Source organism: Oncorhynchus mykiss, chromosome 9 (genome assembly GCF_013265735.2).
Source record: "Oncorhynchus mykiss isolate Arlee chromosome 9, USDA_OmykA_1.1, whole genome shotgun sequence".
Classification (NCBI taxonomy): domain Eukaryota; kingdom Metazoa; phylum Chordata; class Actinopteri; order Salmoniformes; family Salmonidae; genus Oncorhynchus; species Oncorhynchus mykiss.
Genome location: NC_048573.1, coordinates 39,499,816 through 39,520,103, shown reverse-complemented (window position 1 = coordinate 39,520,103; position 20,288 = coordinate 39,499,816). Strand labels below are relative to the sequence as shown.

Sequence of the window (20,288 nt, the reverse complement as noted above, 5' to 3'; positions counted from 1 at the left end):
CAACATGCTGAGAAAGGAATCTACCAAAAATCTACCACTAAACTTTGTTTCAACAAGTCAAAATATGTTTCTATGTACTCCTCAGATACCCTAAAATGTAATCAAATTATAATATTTCTTACGGAAATAAGTATGTTCCATAGGAAACCGATTTTAGCAGGTGCGTCTTGTCTTCATGGCGCGACCAAACACGAATTTCCAAGACTGTGTCCCTATACTAAAACTGATATTTCTTATTCGTTTTGGAAGTTACAAGCCTGAAACCTTGAACATAGACTGCTGACACCCTGTGGAAGCCATAGGAATTGCATCCTGGGAGCTAGAATTCAGTATGCCCCTATACTATCCATTGTAAGTGCATGGTCTCTAAATAAAACAAAAATTCCGGTAGATTTTTCTTTGGATTTTCTCCTATCTTATCTATTGTGTTATATTCACCTACATTATTTTAACATTTCTACAAACTTCAAAGTGTTGTCTTTCCAATGGTACCAATATGTATATCCTGGCTTCAGGGCCTGAGCAACAGGCAGTTTACTTTGGGCAAGTCATTCAGGTGGAAATTGAGAAAAAAGGGGCCTAGTTGGAAACATTTGTGGTCTATTTATTGTGTGCCTTCTGAACCACTATAAAGAACGTTTGTCACAGTGCCTACAATAAACACAGTACATGCATTATTTGAAGTAAGATGTTAAACTGGCAAATAGAGCACAATGTTGATTTTTTTTCTTTATTTTCTCTTTCTTCTTCTTTTTTAAAATAGTAATATGTTTCCTTAGTCATTGTGGTCTTAGTTTACATTTGTGTTGCTGTTCTTGTCCATTAGTGTTCAGTATTTTGTCATGTTCTACACTGCTGCTTCTTCAACAGATTATTTTATTTAACTAGGCAAGTCAGTTAAGAACAAACTCTTATTTAGAATGACAGCCTAGGAACAGTGGGTTGTTCAGATTATTGACCTTGTTAGCTCATGGATTTGACCTGGCAAACCTTTCAGATACTCACCCAACACTCTAACCACTAGGCTACCTGCCGCCCCAGCTAATGGGGATCCGAATAAAAACTTCTCACCATATCATCGTTCTTAAAATGTATTAATAACCCAATTAGGCACATTTGGGCAGTCTTGATACAACATTTTGAACATAAATGCAATGGTTCATTGGATCAGTCTAAAGCTTTGCACATACACTGCTTCCATCTAGTGGCCAAAATCTGAATTGCTCCCGGGCTGGAATAATACATTATGGCCTTTCTCTTGCATTTCAAAGATGATGGTACAAAAAAAAATACAAAAAAAATGACCTTTTATTCTTTGTATTATCTTTTACCAGATCTAATGTGTTATATTCTCTTACATTGATTTAACATTTCCACAAACTTTAAAGTGTTCCCTTTGAAATAGTATCAATAATATGCATATCCTTGCTTCAGGTCCTGAGCTACAAACAGTTAGATTTGGGTATGTCATTTTAGGCAAAAATTTAAAAAAGGGGCGGATCCTTAAGAGTCACATTAGCCTACGTTAGCGCGGGGGACTCATCGATCCTGTAGACCGGTTGGGTTTAGGGAAGATAGGGACGTGCCAAGGATTCAAAATAGCGCTAAACCCGGCTCCACCCACTGATAGGCGGAAGTCCAGCTGATGGGTGGCACTTGTTACCATGGTTCCGTGTAAAACAGAAGACATTGTGATTTATTTACAGAGCGCTTGCCTTGACTTGCCCACGTTTTTATGCTATCCTGGACAGCTTCAGACTGTTGCTGGCGACGGTACTTGATGGCTTTCTTCGGGATAACAAATTTGGGCTATCAAAATCCCATCGGAGACAAGATGCTAGTGAATCCACGAGCGTCTGCTTCCCACCGCGGTGAGTGACAAGGGCTTTGTTAATTCGATCTACATTGGCCTTCGGTTTGGGCAATTCCATAGTAACGGAATTACGCTGAGATTCAGATGTTTCACTTTAAAATGTAGCCATACCAAACAAAAAACATTGATTTCAAAGTTTAACAAACAATATAACTCTACTATGCACACGGATTACTTTTAACAATTTCCAAAGACATTTTTACAAAAACACATTTACCGGAAGAACTGTGTAGATACATGTAGTAACAGAATAAAATTGAGGGACATTTTACCGTAATTCTGTTATCAAACTGTGCATCTGCATTTTTTTATGTTATGTTATTATGTTATTATTTCTAAATATTATAACAAGCAAAAATAATTCCACATTTGTCAGTCGGTAAATTATGATATAAACTTTGTGTTAGTTAATCTGACATGGATAATCATTTGAAGGTAAAAGCACGCCAGACTCCCTGACCTTTACAGATGAGGTTGATTTAAGGAGCTGTACCAAACAGTCAAGACTGCCCCCTATCCAAGTCCAGAGGGGACCCCCAAAATGCACTGATACCTGCAGCATCTACAACCAGCCACCTCCTTTCAGCCCAGACATACACCAGGGGAGCCAGGAGCGATACAGAGAGATGCTCAAACGGGTTCAGACACCCAGATGTCAGTTTATGTGACCTTCTTTTTGCATTAATGGAATACACTTATCATCCCTAGGATCAGTATTGACTGACATGGGCTCTCTCTTCCCTAGCCCCAAACCAGCTGTACTCAGTGCCCCTGACAGACAGCCAGCAGTGTGGATGGTGGATGCCCAATGGAGGCCAACAGAATACGCAGGAACGCTGGACCCAAGTCAGACGATTCCCCCGCAAGAACAGTGAGATGACCAAGTGAGTGTCATGTCTGACTTTAGCTTCACGATTTGTTTCTTGGAAGTCAGATGTGTCAGTGGCCTTGTTCTCACTCTGCCTACTGCTTTTTCCTCAGGTTTGTGAAAGAGATGTCAATGACGGACCGGGAGTTCAGCTTATTCTGATTTCCTATCCTGCAGTAAGACACACATTCCCACGATCCCAAGACCATTGGGGCTATTGTAAGGACTCTTGTGGTTTGATAAACGGCCACTTTCGTCATAGCATGCTATATTTTTTGGAGCTACTGTATCATGCAGACGTCAATTGACGTCTGCCTTTCAACTGGTACAGTTGAGCTGTTGCCTCCCTCCAGAGGAATGAAATGGTAATACCCACAAGGAAAGAATAGGGAGTTTTGTTTCAGTAATTAGCTACTGTCACTCAGTAAGAGCATTCAGTAGACCTTAGATCATTCAGGAGACCTTGGGGACAGTAACTGAATATCTGGGATCGGGTATATTGTTACGGAATAGTGTCTAGCTGCCAAATATTTGATAGTGTGTTTGTATTTTTGGTAAAGCTTGTATTTTGCATCATTTCAGTACATCAACGAAAGCAATACAATGATAACTAAACGTTTTCCTTGTGTTATCTTTAAAACTTTTTTCTACATCAGCTAACATTACAGTATCATTATTAGGACATATGAGGTCAAAGGAATATCCAGAAATGTTTTTTTTTTTTATGTTACTGGAACGTTATTAGGCACCAGTCATTTTTTAAAACTTTCTGTCGGTACACTTTTGGCGGCATAACAGGCCTTCAGACAATCATGATCTTTGCCCTATCCTAACTCCTCCCTCGCCTGGTAGGATCCTTCCCTGTTCTCTCGTATGCAGTGTGCTTTAACTTGCTAGTCCCTTTCCGATATGCACGCGTAAATGTAATGATCTGGGAGAGAGCCACTCTGCCCAAGGAGCGACGCTGTTTCCGATTACAGGGTCATTGAGTGAGTCAGTCAACCCACGCACCCATCTCAATGGTGGCCTTTAAAAATTCAGAGGACGTGGCTGTAGCTACCAAGTTCCTGTATGTTTGGCACTGCAACTCCTTCATGACAGTGCATGGAGGAACAAAGCTACGAATCCTCTCCTGTATGAACGTTTGTGGGTATCTGTGGCTGCTTGCTCTCAACATCCTCTAAGGCTTTCATTGGTCAACATCTGCTCAATGACAATCAGCCAATGGTAATCACAGTTTTTACAGCAGGTAAAGAAAGCTGCACTAATACCGCATACAACTAATCAAAACAGCCATTGATTTTAAGATTTTTTTTTATTCAAGGGGAAATGTTATTTTTCTCTTTGTCAAAGTCCCCAACTCTTGTCCTTCAACTCAGGGGTAGAAAACAAACTAACAAAAAGGAAAGTGTTTCGAAAGGGGTTCATTAGGCCTGAACAAAACACTGTTTCAGTAGCACTGGGACAACCCTCTTCCTCCCCTGTCCCCTAAAAACATCCCAAGAGTCAACAATCAACCTCCACCCAACCCAAAGACAGGACAGCCCATAGAAATAGAATGGACACAACGTGCATCATCTTACTTACCACATCCATTCTATGTATTATATTTCTATGTGAATCACTCTTAGTTGGTCACCTATGTCATTTATCGATCCCATGACCTTTACTGTTGCCTGGCGGTCCCACACGCTCAAGGCCAAATATCACTGCACTGGGAGGGACCAATAGCACGAGGCAGTATTAGCTTGCTTTGGTACGAACATGATCAACTGTTACTGTAGTTGCCATAGTTAAGTATGGTAGAGAGAGGAACGATGACTGGGGTGTTTTGAGGATGTTATGAGGAAACGTAAAGTCAAAATGAACTCAGTGTTGTGTCAATGCTACGGTCAATAACTGATTTAGATTAGCTTTCACAGGCTCTCTCGCTCTACCCTTCCTGCTCTATGTATAACATACTGTGAAACTCAGATGTGGCAATCAGGCACAGTTCCTGCTCACACTGTATTCTCCAGTGGCTTGTTCAATTAAGCTTGAGTTCAAGTAGGAAATACTGCTCACACTGCTGATTGTGTCCCGTTTCTCTGCCCTGAAGTCCGATAGGAAGGGGATCAGCTCTCCACCTGACTGAGTCGAGTCTTGAAGTAGTGTTTGCTCAAAAAAAGGTACAGTGTATAATTAGTTTATCTGCGTGTAAACACTTCAGTCCTTCGTGATTGGGGAATATGCACCACTTGGGGTTTGATGCAAAAGCGACAGCTAATGGGTATGTGTCAGCAGGTCTAGAGCCAGTGTTTGAATACTGTAGGGTGGTGAGGGAACAGCGCTGAGTGAGTTGGCTGCAGTTGATCAGTTGGTACCAATGAGCTTGAGCTTACGTCTGGCATTTTAAAAGAAAGCGTTCTGCTCTTTGATCCTTATCGTTGGAATGGAAATATCATAATGAGCATAATAATGAATCATAATTCTAATCATAATAATAACAGCCATAAGAATAATGCAAATGATGAATACAGAGGTGATACAAGGTACCCAACGTTAAAAACAGAATGAAAAGAGGATAATACAATCAGACATGCTTTAGAGAAGTTAAGTTTGGCAAGAAAGCAGTTTGTCCCATTATTAAAACCTCACAGTGAAAATAGTTATAGGCCTTCCAAGATGACAAAGCACAGTAATCATTATTTTCCTCGTCAATCTACACACAATACCCCATAATGACAAAGCACATACAGGTTTTATATATATATTTTAAACATATTTTAAATTTTTTTTAAACGATCACATTCACATAAATATTCAGACCCTTTACTCAGTACTTTGTTGAAGCACCTTTGGCAGCGATTACATCCTTGAGTCTTCTTTGGTATGACGCTACAAGCTTGGCACACCTGTATTTGAGGAGTTTCTCCCATTCTTCTCTGCAGATCCTCTCAAGCTCTGTCAGGTTGGATGGGGAGCGTCACTGCACAGCTATTTTCAGGTCTCTCCTGAGATGTTTAATCGGGTTCAAGTCCGGGCTCTGGCTGGGCCACTCAAGAACATTCAGAGACTTGTCCCGAAGCCACTCCTGCGTTGTCTTGGCTGTGTTCTTAGGGTCGTTGTCCTGTTGGAAGGTGAACCTTCACCCCAGTCTGAGGTCCTGAGCACTCTGGAGCAGGTTTTCAATCAAGGATCTCTCTGTACTTTGCTCCGTTCGTCTTTCCCTCGATCCTGACTAGTCTCCCAGTCCCTGCCGCTGAAAAACAGGTGGAGTCCATAGCAAAGGGTCTGAATACTTATGTAAATAAGCTATTTCTGTTTTTTCTACTTACGAAAATTTGCCATTATGGGGGATTGTGTGTAGATTGATGAGGGTTTTTATGTATTTAGTACATTTTAGAATAAGGCTGTAATGTAACAAAATGTGGGAAAAGTGAATAGTTTTTGAATGCATTGTATATATGCACCAGTGCATCTAATGCCCAGGTTTTCCCCTAGATGGTTTTGGGACATCTTTTTTTAGTTTTGAGTCCTTTCATTTCCATTTGCACAGAAAACATACCTCATTGAAAGGGACGGCGCAGTTGGCCGTATATGCCTTTATGGCCATGACGTATACAGCTGTGCCTTGGATGCTCAAGCTCTGAGCTTTTATTTTATAGCTGGACTGAGCCATGGAGCGGGGAACCAATCTGACAAGGGTTTAGGAGGAGGGGGACCATCATCCTGGGTGGAACTGCCATTTCCTCTCATTTTGTTGAATCTTCTCCCCCGGACTTAAAAAAGGCTTCCAAGCCACTATTTACTATTGAATTACATGTTTTAGAGATGAGGCAGAGTAATTCTACAGATGTCATCGATGATAAACTGTGCTTGACCTCAAAATGAAAGTTGTTACACATTTTGCCCATACTGAGAAATAGCCTTTGGCACTGAAGTACAAAGACTGAGGATATTGCCGTGCAACAGATTGAGTTAGTGATAATGGCAGACTTCCGCGAAAACATAACAGACAAGTCTTGCCTTGTTTTTTTGTAAATACTTTGGTCTTTGGTCAATATTTTCCTTCTCAATTATACACACACAAATATGCATGTACATACACACTTGTAATAAACTGGATATTTGTGCACGCACTTTTTCATAAAGGACTTTTTGCACAAAACATCAAGACTAAAATAAATAAGTAACCCAGAAATAAAACATGAGTACCTGTTTCATAATTATCCCGAAATAAAAAATGACAGAAAAAAATCACACATAATGAAAAAAAAAAAAAAAAGTAGCCTTATGTACAGCTTTTTCCTTCATTTGACACAGGCTAAAGGCGTGGTTTTAAATAGACAAACTTTGCAACTTTCAAGTAGCCTGAGAGAGAGGCTAGACATGAGAAAAACACTCATCCTTCCAAAACATGGCTGCCACACAAGAACACTTTCCTTCTCAAATCCTGGAGTCTCATAGTCTTTTCTCTTTGCTCGGGTTTCAAGTGATGGCGTCGCTAGTTGTTAGCCGCTAGCTCGCGGTGCCTGTCCTCCCTCAATAGTGCTGCCGTGTCCTTGCAGTGGGAATGGTCCCGGCTAGCGCTGCCACGGCTGCTAACTATTGGGTGGTCCATCATTCAGGAAGTAGGTCGTCATTTCCCCTTTACCCTTGACCTTAACGACCCCACGACACTCCAGAACGTAGCCGATATCTGAAAGCACCTGGTGGAGGTCCGTGGTCACCTGAGGAGAGTGCGGAAAAATGAATAACAGAAACAAAAAAGTTGTTGGCTAAAATACAAGGTGAGACATTTTTTTTGCACTGTGACCTACTTGTTGTGTGTAGGTACTCACATGTATATGTAACTGACAGATGCACACACACAAGCACACTACATGTTTAATGATTTTAAATGTATGTAATTTGTAAAGTATTTTGTTTGTCGGACCCCAGTAAGACTAGCTGTCGCCATTGGCGCCGGCTAATGGGGACCTTAATGCAAAAAAAACATTAGGAGCTGAGTATGAGCTACTGAGTGTTAACTGATTGACATTCTCCATACCTGAATGCGGTCGGGGACTCCTGTGCTGTCCATGCGACTGGCCACGTTGACCGTGTTCCCCCAGATATCGTACTGTGGCTTCCGTGCTCCAATCACCCCTGCCACCACTGGCCCAATGTTCAGACCTGAGAAAAGAGAGCCAGTTATTAACATAGCGGTTATTCATACCAAACTCACGCATCCAACTAAATTCTACTCCATTTACTATCAACCAACTCTCTCTTTGGTCTGCCATTCCGGTTTCCATCCCACTCAATTCCTGTCTGTTTCAGAGGTTCGTGTGAACTTCAACCTCACCTAGCTTGTTTAAAGCTTTGTTTTCCCTTGTTTTCAGACTGTTTCCCCTCACCTATCTTCATCTGGAAGTTGTTGAAGGAATGCTCGTTGATGTACTTCATCTGCTCCCTCAGTCTCATGGCGTAGTCGGCCAGAGCCGTGATGTGGGAGCGGCCCTCGCGGTCGTAGGTGGAGTCATTGAGACCCGAGGCGGCCATGTAGGTGCTGCCGATGGTCTTGATCTTCTCCAGCTGACGGAACCTCTCCTCACTGATGATCTTAGAGCAGGACAAAACACACACAGGCTCAGGTTCGAGACAGACCAAAAAAAGAATCCTGTTTAAATGCATGAGGACCGAAGATGATAGTACCGAAAATTCACCAAAGGGCAAAAGACACTGAATTAACAATGATACTCGGCCTCCAAAATCCCATGGGCTAACCCTCTCCTATCCTCTCCCTCTTTACCTCGTCAAAGTCGGCGATGATCTCGTTGAGCAGCCGGAGGCACTCCACTCCCTCGTTGTTGGCCTCCAGCTCCACGTAGAACTCAGAGAAGTTGGAGATGGAGGCGAACATGACGGCCACACACTCACAGGACTGGTAGTAGAGCTCGTCGTTCCTCCGCTCCCGCGCCAGGAAGTGAGCGGCCACGTCCTTGGGCAGGATGTTGTGGAGGAGGCGGCGGTTGTACGCCTGCAGCTCCTCCATCTCCTCCTTCTCTTCTGTGGCCTGGAAGTAGGATGTGAGGGAGCAATGTTAAGATAGGTGGGTGGGGGGGGGGACATCTTACGCTACACTGTTCTGCTGTAGTCAAGGAAGAGGAGTGCTCCCCTGTAGGCTCATGGTACCTGTAGTTTCCAGAGGAAGTCGAGGCGTGACGTGGACTCCACCTGCTGGGCGTGGAGGTAGAGCGCCAGCACAAACACAGTGAGAATCACAGGAGTCATGACCCTCAGGGAAACTTTGGTCTCACTGAACGGGCTGCAGAGAGACGGAAGAGGAGGTCAGAGAGAAATTGCTAGAAAGAAAACAAAGAAAGACACAAGCCAAACCGCAGAAAGACGGAGTGAGTCAAAGAAAGAGAAACTGGGCCATACACACATCCCTACACAGATCTAAAATTATTATTTTTTAAACGATTTGAGAAAAGATTTTGAATCCAAACCTACCACTCGTCTGTAGTTTCATTGAAACGGGACCATTGAATAGTTTCATTGAAATCACTGGAGGTGAAAGATAAGAAAAGGGTTTAGTCAAATCCACTTTCAAAGGAAAACATGTACGACCACGTTGTGCCCTCCTGAACACAGCCCCAGTACTCACAGGGCATTGGAGGTGACGAAGAGGTCAGCGCTGTCGAACAGCGCCACCTGTGGCCACTCCACCAGCAGCAGGAAGGTGAGCTGGATGAGCAGCATGAGGGCCAGCTTGCCTATACTGCTGATCTGGAGGAAAACTGAACACGCCAGCAGGGTCAGCAGCACACTGTAGCTGAAATACTGAGGGAGAGAAGGACAGAGAGGATTTGTCAACTTTTAGTCTTCATTGATTGATTGATGATCCGATTGATCTGTTATTACGAAGAACATAAAAGGTATTTTCTGGTCCATATAAAGACGTGTGAAAAACGTTGTTTTTCCAATCGGCAAACCTGACATCAGTGACACACCCACTCACCTCTGGGAAGGGGCATGAGGGGCCCTGGCTGGGACAGATCTCTAGACCCCCGTCTACAGACACAGACAGGTTGCGGATGAGACATGGCGTCACCATGGCAACAGAGATGTTCAGCTCCCGGGAGATACAGACCACCAAGCTCTCTGTGTCACAGGCAAACTGCAACAGAGGAGACGCACACAAACATGTTAATTTGTGTGTGTGTGTGTGTGTGTGTGTGTGTGTGTGTGTGTGTGTGTGCGCGTGTCAATCTGTTCAGTCTCACCATGTTGACAAAGGCAGAGATGAAGACGAGGATGATGGTGAACACCCCCACCAGAGTGCTGTTGGTACGAGACTGGACTATCTTCTTTGACACCGTCTGCATCGCAGCTGGAAACAGCTGCAGGAGAGGAGGAATAGAGGAAAGAAAGTTTAGTGTCCGGAATGCACGTGGGTGTGTACACTAGGTAATGTGTGTGTCGTGGAGGTTCCTACCTTAACGCAGGAATATATGGCACAGATGAAGAGGATGTTGGCGAGGATGATGAAGATACTGATGTAGATCCCTAGCATGACCGGGGTGCTGCAGGACAAGACACACAGACGGAGGACTCAGAAACGTGTACGCGCACGTGCACGTGTGTGTGTGTGTGTGTGTCACTCACTGTGGAAATATGACAATCTGGATGAAGGAGATGAAACAGAAGACCAGGAGAGTACAAGCTACGTAACCCCCGAAGCGATCGTCCACCTTCTTCGAATACTACCAGAGAGACAGATCAAAACCTGTTAAAAACGGACTCAGCAGAAAGCATCAGGGGACTAATACTCCAGGGATGAACTAAATAATGCCCAGAGGCAGACAGACCTTTTTTTCCAAGCTGGACGTCTGGAAGGTGAGCAGAAACTTCTTGACGTGGTCCTTCCTCAGCTGGTCGATGCTGCGGGCGTCGATGGCTCGCCCCAGAAACTCATCCACCTCATCCTCGGGGTTCATTGCCTCCTGGGCACCACGGCTGGAAAGGGGAAGAGTAGCGAGGGAGGGGGAGAGGCGGGAGCGAGAGAGCGAGGGAGAGAAGAGAGGTCAAATGGTAAGACCTTTAGAGTACGCGAAAGTGTATCTTGGCGCGTGTGCCTGTCTACCTGGGTGTGTATATAGGTGACGTTATGTGTGTGTATCCCAAAAATCCTCAGGGCAATAACCACTCACTTGTCTTTGCTGGATGACTCATCAATCCCCTGAGAAAGAGAAAGAAAATTAGGATGAACCAACATACAACAACCCAGAGGAGAGATGTAAAACAGAAGGATTAGGCAATAGATAAAACCCTGGCTGTGAGAGATGCAGCTGGCCCTCAGGAGACAGGGGAGGAAGAGACAGCAGAGACAATTGGTGGACACACAGAGCTCTCGCAGGAGAGGTGACATTAATGGGTGAGACGATTGAGAGACTATAAGTAGAAGCCGGAGAGGTACAGATAAGCCGAGAGAGAGGTCCAGCCTCACCATCTGTCTGAAGACTTTGGAGTCCTTGGTCCTGGAGAACCTTGTGTCGGGCACCCAGGGAGGCATCAGGCCCTCGTTGGAGTTGGACCGCGTCCTCTGCATCTTGGCCATCATGTCCTTCTCGTCTTTCTACACAGAGGAAAGCACACACACACAGAGAGAGAGAGATAGAGGGAGAGGTTAGACAAATTGATCCGGTGAAACCCTGGTGTGGATTAAAGAGGTGCAACCCAACATAAAAAAAGACAACGGTTATTCCTGCCCACTTTTTAAGGCATCCCCAAGAGTTTCTAACCCTGGTGGAAATGTAAAGCTGATTGGAATGGGTGAGAAACATTACTGATCTCTAGTGTCCAGTATAATGTTTGTGGCTAAATAGAGTACAGCTACGGACCAAACGATGAATGTTCCAGTCGCGTCGGGGACAACTAACATTTGAGCTAACCCTAAACCCTTCTCCTAACCTTAACCACCTTCTCCTAACCAGCTATGTTCATTCTCCTAACCAGCTGCGCTAGTTGTCATAACCTGCTACATTGTCACTTTCGGTCCATAGCGGTACTCCCATCTTGCCAAAACTCTGCATACTATAACAGAACTGTATGTGTGGTGGTTGGCAGGTGTAGGAAATAGTTTTGTTACTAACCCTTTTCTGGCTGCAGCCCAGCACCAGGAAGGTCTCGATGCTGTTCTCCTTCAGGTAAGCGTTCCTCTCCCCCCCGAACCCAGGCTCCACCTCATAATCCCCATTCAGATACTGCAGAGTGGCCTTGGTTATGTGGATCCTCCTGGAAAAGGGACACAAGGTCAGTCTCTCTCTCTCTGGGTCTGTTTTTTATTTATTTTTATTTCACCTTTATTTAACCAGGTAGGCAAGTTGAGAACAAGTTCTCATTTACAATTGCGACCTGGCCAAGACAACGCAAAGCAGTTCGACACATACAACGACAAAACAAACATACAGTCAATAATACAGTAGAAACAAGTCTATATACGATGTGAGCAAATGAGGTGAGATAAGGGAGGTAAAGGCAAAAAAAGGCCATGGTGGCAAAGTAAATACAATATAGCAAGTAAATATAGCAAGTAAAACACTGGAACGGTAGATTTGCAGTGGAAGAATGTGCAAAGTAGAAATAAAACTAATGGGGTGCAAAGGAGCAAAATAAATAAAATAAATACAGTAGGGAAATAGGTAGTTGTTTGGGCTAAATTATAGGTGGGCTATGTACAGGTGCAGTAATCTGTGAGCTGCTCTGACAGTTGGTGCTTAAAGCACTGTGTGTGCGTGTTTTTCCCTCACCCTGCCTTGCCCCCAGCCTCCATATGGTTGGCTAGTGTGACATCATTGGACCACACGTCAAACTGCCACTTCCTGAGTCCCAGCACCCCACAGTGCACACGGCCACTGTGGATACCCACACGCATGTTCACGTTGACCCCTGTCACCTCTCGCACCAGCCTACACACACACACACACACACACACACACACACACACACATACACACACAGAAGATGTATGTTCCATTTCTTTCCAAAAAACACATGATACCCCAACAGACCGAGGCAATACATTATACATATTTTAATGATTTTTCATGTCTAGAAAATATGCCATCTCCCCACACACAGACGTTCCTCATACTCACGAGATGGCCTCTATCATGTCAACGCCCATCTCCACACAGCAGTGGGCGTGGTCAGCGCGGGGCTCAGGAAGCCCAGACACACAGTAGTAACAGTCGCCCAGGATCTTGATACGCAGACAGTGGTTCTCCTACAGAGAGAGATTAACACAGGACACTGAATGGAGGAAAATGAACAAAATGGGGAGAAGGCGAAAAGAGAGAGGTGAAAGAGAAATGCTTATTTACCGATGCTAGTTTGTCGAAGCGGGCAAAGAGCTCGTTGAGTGTCATGACCAACTCCTGAGCCGTACACTGAGATGCCAAGCTGGTGAAGCCCTCAATGTCTGCAAACAGAATACTGAGGAAAAATAAAAAGATAGGCTTGATTATTGATTGACTGAATTATCAGATGATCCTTTATCCGCCTCCTCTGCTTGTCTGTGTGTGTGTGTGTGTGTGTGTGTGTGTGTGTGTGTGTGTGTGTGTGTGTGTGTGTGTGTGTGTGTGTGTGTGTCTGAAACTTAGTGTGTATACTCAGTGCTTTAATTGAATCTGGGCTGGAGCTCCCCATCTTTGGGGATTATCTTATATTGGCTGCTGGTAATTAAGTATTCCCTTACTATCCTTAATTAGCCTGCTCTCTATCAAACCCTAAGTGAGTGTGTGTGTGTGTATGAGAATATTGATCTGCAAGTAACACTTCATTTTTCAAGTAATTACTCAGAGATCGATAGCACTAGAAATACCATATTTTAGGACAAATAACTTACTTATGTCCTCTATCATTAGCAACTACAATTTCATTCATTCGGAAAGGGTTGCTTATTATTTGCAGGGAGCTCGTCCTCCGCATTAGGAACGAGCTGAGTTCACTACGTCATTCTAGATTCCGTGTTAACTTAGAAAATGGGTGAGCTACTTTTGCCTGTGTTACTTTCATCCCAGCTCTCCCCTACTGTTGAATATGAGGCACAGCAATTCTAAGAGTAGTTTGCCTAGAGCAATTTAAAAAAAAAACTTTATTTAAACTAGGAAAGTCAGTTAAGAACCAATTCTTATTTACAACAACGGCCTACACCGGCCAAACCCGGACGATGCTGGGCCAATTGTGCGCTGCCCTATGGGACTCCCAATCACAGCCGGTTGTGATACAGACTGGATTTGAACCAGGGTGTCTGTAGTTACGCCTCAAGCACTGAGATGCAGTGCCTTAGACCGCCGCGCCACTCGAGAGCGTGATAAAAGCGCGACAAAACACATGAACATTGTGTTAGACGTTAGAAGTCATAGCTCTTGTCAGTTTGGTTTGATCAAGTAACGCTGTGAATACAGATGTGTTGTTGTCAGGGGTTATAAAGACGAAAGTGTCTATGCTGACCTGACGTTGTCATGTTTCTGGATGTAGATCTTATGGAACATCATGTCTTCCTTTTTAGCGTTGATGTCGGCCTTCATCTCCATGGCAACATGCCTTGGCAACACAGACAGCAACAGGCGCTCCTGAAGTGTTGGGAGAGGAAAAAAAACTGTCTAGGTTAGCAGCTGCATTTAATAGTTATGCCCTTCAAAATTCCTGCTTTCTATCAGTCAATGGAGGTGTTTACAGTGTGTGTTTGTGTGTATCTGTATTAATATATCTGTCTGTCTGTCTGTCTGTGGTGTACCTGCTGCTGGTTCTCTCTCTGCAGGTGCAGTCTGGCCTGAATGTATCCTCTGGTCTCCTGGAAAGCCTGTCTCTGAGACACCTCGGCAGGGTAGTGGGTACATATCCCAATGATGTTAGTGCACAGGAAGATCAGCACATTGGCGTTCAGCTAGAAGAGAGGAGGATAAAGGGAGGGGGGGGGGGGGGGCATTTAGAGCCTTGACCCCACATTTAAAAATTATCTGTTTTTCCCGTAGCCCTTTACACCTGTATACTGGTTGAAAATGGCAGATTTGGACACTGATAAGTTCCTAGATTGGAACGCAGTGGCTGTACAGTAACATGCTATACATACTGTCAGAGCTCAGGGTCTCTGATTCACAGCGCTGTATCGGTTTTGACTGACCGACGTTCTAAACTTGAGCTGAGAATTAAGAGGACTCAAAAGTATTTTGAAAGATGAGACGTGGAGGATAATAAATACTGCTTTGATGCCATACAAGCAAGCCAAACACCCGTGAGTCCAAATGTGCATTTCACATTTCGCATATCATAAAACTCTGGGATGCAGGGCTGTATTCCAAACAAAACAACTACAAGTGTGCTTGCTCCAGTTCCTCAACGGCACAACCTGGAGAGCTTCAAAAAAGTAGTTGAAGAATCTTCTTTGAGTCATAAAAGCACATTGAAATGACTTGGGAACTATGCACGTTTTGGAGAGGTGTGTGGCCACTTGGAGACACCAGTTTGACATCTCACTCAAAACTTTGTCATTGTTCGTCAACTTTGTCATTTGTCATTGTCTTCTGTTGCACCTACCCCAATTTTTTCCAATACTATTATTATGTTACTGAATGTGTCCAGAGTATTTTCAGATTTAGCTAGCAACAAATATTGCAAAAAGAACAGTAAATGTAAAAATGTACATAAAATCAACAATTTAATGTTTGGATTCAGTCGTGTCAGGTGAACTGTTGTGTCCTCACCTTTAGTCGAATAATTTCCCCATAATCTCCAAACTGTTCGCTTTTAATTGCTACCATGGTTATGCATACGCTTTAAAACATTTCAATGTAGCCCTATCCATATAGGCCAATTCCCACAAGTGTAAAGGGTGAAAGGCCCAATGCATTCAAACATTTGATTTCTCTGTGTTTTATGAGAACACTATGAAAACGGGACAATACTGTGAAATTGTGAACATTATGAGTGTAAGCTGTTTGAAAAGGCCACCTGAAATCTCAGCCTGTTTTAGTGGGATGGAGTTTTGGCCTGCCTGGTAACATCACCAGGTTGTAAATAGTGTTAATAGCTAGTTAACAGCTTGCTTTCAGACCACTCCCTGACAGTACAAGCTACATTTTTTGCTTAAGAAATGTATCTTTGCTAATGACGCTATTTTTGCTGTATTTGACCATTTTTATTGAAAACAATCACCGTATGGTACTTAGTTGTTACCCAGATAGGATTTGATATGGAGATAAAAACAGCTGCATTGGACCTTTAACATTCTGTGCTAGGGGGCAGAGTAGAGCCATGCTGTGGGTACCTGGATAGGGACTCACTGTACAGAAGCCATACAGTAATGAACTACACAAGGAATCTGACACTGAAATGGTATTTTCCTTGCCATGCAATAAAAGTGGCGCAGGTCTACTGACATTTCTACGGTTGACAACATCTCCAGGAAATGCGCCTAACTCTCTAGATGGGAATTTCAAAGTACACGGATACCTCACAGTGGACCAAGAATATACCGTAATGAATACATGTACCGATAGCATACAATCTACCCTTCCCCCGCCCCATCTTTCTCTCCCGCTCCCTCTCCCCCTCCCCCTGCTAGAGATGAAACTGTTTTCAATTCCATATCACAATTAGTGACCAGAATTATCACGGTTATCAGTATTATCACAGTATTGTTCAAATGTGCTGGAAATGTTCAAAAAGTACTAATACACACACTGAAATCATTTCACCAAGTTTTATATTGAAAACCAACAAACGACAAATAAAATTAGCAGCACTGTGCACTTTTTGTGGGCATAAACACTAAAGTAAAAACATTAAAGATGGCACCATGTGGCCATGACAGGTAGAAGTTCCCCTAGCACAGGTTTAAATGAGCACAACCTTAAGTAAGCAAATAAAATAAACAACAAATACAATTAGCAGCACTCACTTCGTAGTGAGGCACGGCAACCTTCAGGCTTCTCAACAATTTGAAATGGCATCATGTCCTTTGCAATGTAATAGGAAAGGGCTACAGTGAGGTCTTGAGCATTTTTTGATGTGGGTGCATAAGCAGCCTGCCTTTTTAAATGCTTGCTAGAGTGTCTGTGTCACAACTGTAGACGAGGAGGGACCGGTAGCATCACTGGGTTTGCCTGCTGTACGTCCATCTCTGTAAACAAGGGAATAGCAAATGTATTATTGGTATTATTACATTATAATTACACAAACACACACAAGAGTGTGTGAGTATATGCAATTACCCCATGCACAATTTACATACATTCTAATGAGTCTTAAGACTGTGATAGTAATCGCAATGTGCCCAACAATTGACATAAATACGAGGAGCCTTGTATAGGAGTCTATAGTGGTTCTCCTGCTGGAACAGTTGTAGAAACAAGTCGACGTCTACCGGATTTTAAATGAACAAAATATATTGGTTGGGTAAAACTACATAACGTGCTATCGTGTGTAATTGGCGAATAGAGTCTGCAGACACACGACGCATACAACAGCAGAACAACGTGTAGTGTTTTTACAAGAGTTTGCAACACTGAAAGCTTCAGTTACCTGATTGACAAGCTATTAGCAAGTCAGACAGACAAACCATGACATGTTCCCCCCATTCCGAAGTCCCCACATCATGCATTGAGCTAAAAGTTAACTTACCTTGCATTCGCTATAAAGTAGTGGGGTGGTGGTCATGAAGATTGACCCAAGAGATGTGAAGTGTTGCGCCCTTTCGCAGCGATTTTTTGGTTGTTGTTCTGCAGACAAGGTGATATTCGATGAAGTTTCTCAACACTCTTTAAAAAAAAATACGACCACACTTCAGATGTGGTCCTCTTGGAAGGCTGAAAAATCTCCCGAGTGCTGTCACTGCCTTCCGTCATGTTTTCACACAAAACAAAACCCACGTTGCATGCTGCGCCTGCGTCAGACCGTTGCTAAATTTGGTTGATGCTGGACAGTATTTACCGCGAGTTTTTCCAACCCGTGGTAATCAAACACGGTTTTTAATGATAATTCAAATTTGAAACGGTAATACTAATCGTCGGGAATTTTACTGTGGTTGGTCGTGAAACCGGTAACCGTTTCATCCCTACACAGCTCTCTTTCTTTTATTCTATGATGGCTTCCATACAGATTCACAGGTCATATACTGTGTTCAATGACAAAGTGTACTTCTCATGGGCTGAGATGTGCAGTTAAATCATTATAATACCTTACATACATCTGACCTTGTATGGAAATACACAGTATCCATGCATGCACTCCTGCAAACACCCAAATTCACACCCACGCGCGTCCACACATGCACATGCACACCAACAACAGCAACATTAACATTCCCTTTGGAGGCATGCTGATCCTGTTTGTGAAGTCGTGTTTCCTCCTGTTCTCATCCCCTCATTGACCACCTCATATGTTTTACAGCTTGCTTTCTGAACTCCTTACACTTTAAACAGGCTTTTTTTTTATGTGTCCTGTGCCTGTCACACTGTCCCCAGAGTGTCCCCAGCTGCAGTGTGGGAAAAACCACTGCCCTTTGACCCGACGAGAAGCAGTTTCCTTTAAAGATGGCCTCTTTTTCACAGCATGCTGCGTGAGAGAGAGAGTAGAAACCCTCCACCCTCCACTGCTTTTAGACACAAACACAGGCTGGCCGCATGCCAACAGGAAACACTGTGATGTCACACCCTATGTGGAGACCCTAAATTAGCACAGACAAGTTGTTATGGTGCTCATGAGGCAGAGAGGGTTAAACAAGGTCACCCCAATCTATACCACATCTTTCCATTGAGGTATAAGAGAATGTATTTTGCCAACCCCCCACGTCTTTCTTTCTCTCTTAGGCTCTCCCTTTACTTAATATGAAAGTGATTCTATCCTTGTAAATATTTGAATCATCCTGAAATAGACAGTCGGGGTGCCACATCATTATGCAGGTGAAGCCTGCCTCCTACTGGGCAGAGACAGTAACACATGTAGGATTGGTTTGAACGACTTCAATTGATTTCAGTTTACAGCAAAACATACAACCGTATTAGTTTCCACACTTTAAAAATATTCCTCCGCCCAAGAATATCTGTAGAGTTTCCGAAGATACTCGCACTCAAACCAAAAAAGGACAAATCCAAAGAGGCCGAGATGCAAAGATATACTTAATTTAATCCATGCTCGAAACAATACAAAGCTGAAAGTGCACGGTGCTAAAAAGTGAGGAGGAAAAAAAAGCAATTTTAGCACTTTTTTGCAATGTGCACTTTCAGCTTTGTATTTTTTTAAGCACGGATTAAATTAAGTATATCTTTGCATCTCGGCCTCCTTGGATTTGTCCTTTTTATGGTTTTATCACGCACCTGCTGCCATTCATTCTAACCCTCAATACAGGCTTCCTCCCAAGAATATTACACAGAAAGGGATGAAATCCCACCAAGCCCAAAATATGTGTGCATTTCGTCAAAGAAAGTCAGTTGGTGGCTAATACCCCCTGATCTCTTAATCCACATCTGACCCATGAATGAACTTTGAACTCTCCCTGACCTTTCCGAAAAACAAGTGCACAGGTGGATATGAGTTTTTACACCAAAGAGGGAAACAATTAAAACAGGAAGAATTAAAGAAGAGAGAAATATACCAGGGACATGGAGAACATGGGGCAAGGGGGGAGTAAGAGATATAGAATGAGAAACAGTCATGGAAAATTGGAGGCAGAAATATATGTGACCTAAGGGAATGGGGTGGAGACTGGGAGGGGTGAAGGGGGTGAGAATAGAACAAATAGAATAGCATACAATGGACAACAACAGATAACATGGAAGACAGGGGGATGTTGAGTGGAGGAAGGATGTGGTGGTAGTGGAGGGAGAGAGAGATAGTAAGGGAGGGAGCGAGGGGAGGGAGTGAGGGAGGGAGAGAGGGAGAGATAGTAAGGGAGGGAGCGAGGGGAGGGAGAGAGGGAGAGAGAGGGAGAGAGAGATAGTACGGGAGGGAGTGAGGGAGAGAGAGAGAGATAGTAAGGGAGGGAGTGAGGGAGAGAGAGAGGGAGTGAGGGAGGGAGAGGACAAGAGAGGGAGAGAGTGGAGTGAGGGAGAGAGAGAGAGAGTAAGAGAGGGGAAGGAGTGAGGGGAAGGAGTGAGGGGGAGAGGGAGAGAGAGAGATAGTAAGGGAGGGAGCGAGGGGAGGGAGTGAGGGAGAGTGAGGGAGAGAGATAGTAAGAGAGGGAGAGAGGGGAAGGAGTGAGGGGGAGAGACGGAGAGAGAGAGATAGTAGGGGAGGGAGTGAGGGAGAGAGAGAGCGAGAGAGAGAGATAGTAAGAGAGGGAGCGAGGGGAAGGGGTGAGGGGGAGAGAGAGAGCGAGAGAGAGAGAGCTGGAGAGGACAGATATGGGCCACAGTGACATTAGGCAGATGGCTCCTAGCACTCAGCTCTGTTTACATTACTCTCACTGTTCAAGCAAAAACAGCCCAGAGAGAAGAATGAAACCTGGTATGTGTGTGTGTGTATGTGTGCGTGTTTACTTAAGTGGTCTGTGTGTACAGGTGAATGTATGCTGCC

The 20,288-nt window shown here is 43.8% G+C and overlaps 2 protein-coding genes and 1 long non-coding RNA gene across 3 annotated transcripts in view; 1 reads left to right on the top strand and 2 right to left on the bottom strand.

Annotated features, from left to right (window-relative positions):
• The first annotated feature begins 1,493 nt into the window (after positions 1-1,493).
• Positions 1,494-5,511, top strand: LOC110532033 (testis-expressed protein 49). Its single transcript, XM_021615619.2, has 4 exons — positions 1,494-1,871; positions 2,309-2,527; positions 2,619-2,757; positions 2,855-5,511. The coding sequence occupies exons 1-4, from the start codon at positions 1,736-1,738 to the stop codon at positions 2,901-2,903; spliced, it is 543 nt and encodes a 180-aa protein (XP_021471294.1). The 5' UTR covers positions 1,494-1,735; the 3' UTR covers positions 2,904-5,511.
• Positions 5,512-6,224: 713 nt separating this feature from the next.
• adcy6a (adenylate cyclase 6a) overlaps positions 6,225-20,288 on the bottom strand; it is a 47,949-nt gene continuing 33,885 nt past the window's right edge. The window contains exons 4-23 of the mRNA XM_021615618.2: positions 14,512-14,661; positions 14,226-14,347; positions 13,094-13,205; positions 12,869-12,996; positions 12,521-12,679; positions 11,864-12,005; positions 11,218-11,346; positions 10,922-10,950; positions 10,580-10,727; positions 10,377-10,474; positions 10,207-10,294; positions 9,995-10,111; positions 9,730-9,888; positions 9,376-9,551; positions 9,222-9,275; positions 8,901-9,033; positions 8,518-8,781; positions 8,123-8,327; positions 7,774-7,898; positions 6,225-7,453 (exon numbers count right to left, since the gene is read on the bottom strand). Of these exons, the coding sequence (XP_021471293.1) occupies positions 7,325-7,453; positions 7,774-7,898; positions 8,123-8,327; positions 8,518-8,781; positions 8,901-9,033; positions 9,222-9,275; positions 9,376-9,551; positions 9,730-9,888; positions 9,995-10,111; positions 10,207-10,294; positions 10,377-10,474; positions 10,580-10,727; positions 10,922-10,950; positions 11,218-11,346; positions 11,864-12,005; positions 12,521-12,679; positions 12,869-12,996; positions 13,094-13,205; positions 14,226-14,347; positions 14,512-14,661 (2,667 nt within the window). The 3' untranslated portion in view covers positions 6,225-7,324. The remainder of the gene's footprint in view (positions 7,454-7,773; positions 7,899-8,122; positions 8,328-8,517; positions 8,782-8,900; positions 9,034-9,221; positions 9,276-9,375; positions 9,552-9,729; positions 9,889-9,994; positions 10,112-10,206; positions 10,295-10,376; positions 10,475-10,579; positions 10,728-10,921; positions 10,951-11,217; positions 11,347-11,863; positions 12,006-12,520; positions 12,680-12,868; positions 12,997-13,093; positions 13,206-14,225; positions 14,348-14,511; positions 14,662-20,288) is intronic.
• Positions 16,463-18,851, bottom strand: LOC110532032. The gene is made up of 2 exons (XR_002474798.2): positions 17,397-18,851; positions 16,463-16,896 (listed from the first exon to the last, which is right to left on the bottom strand). It is a non-coding gene; the product is annotated as an uncharacterized LOC110532032 (long non-coding RNA).

What these genes read in the sequence shown, in the direction of transcription:
- LOC110532033 (XM_021615619.2), top strand. Translation starts at nt 1,736, where the DNA reads ATGCTATCCTGGACAGCTTCAGACTGTTGCTGGCGACGGTACTTGATG. An exon ending in ACGGGTTCAGACACCCAGAT is followed by an intron (nt 2,528 to 2,618) that starts GTCAGTTTATGT and finishes TCTCTTCCCTAG; the next exon opens with CCCCAAACCAGCTGTACTCA. An exon ending in AAGAACAGTGAGATGACCAA is followed by an intron (nt 2,758 to 2,854) that starts GTGAGTGTCATG and finishes CTTTTTCCTCAG; the next exon opens with GTTTGTGAAAGAGATGTCAA.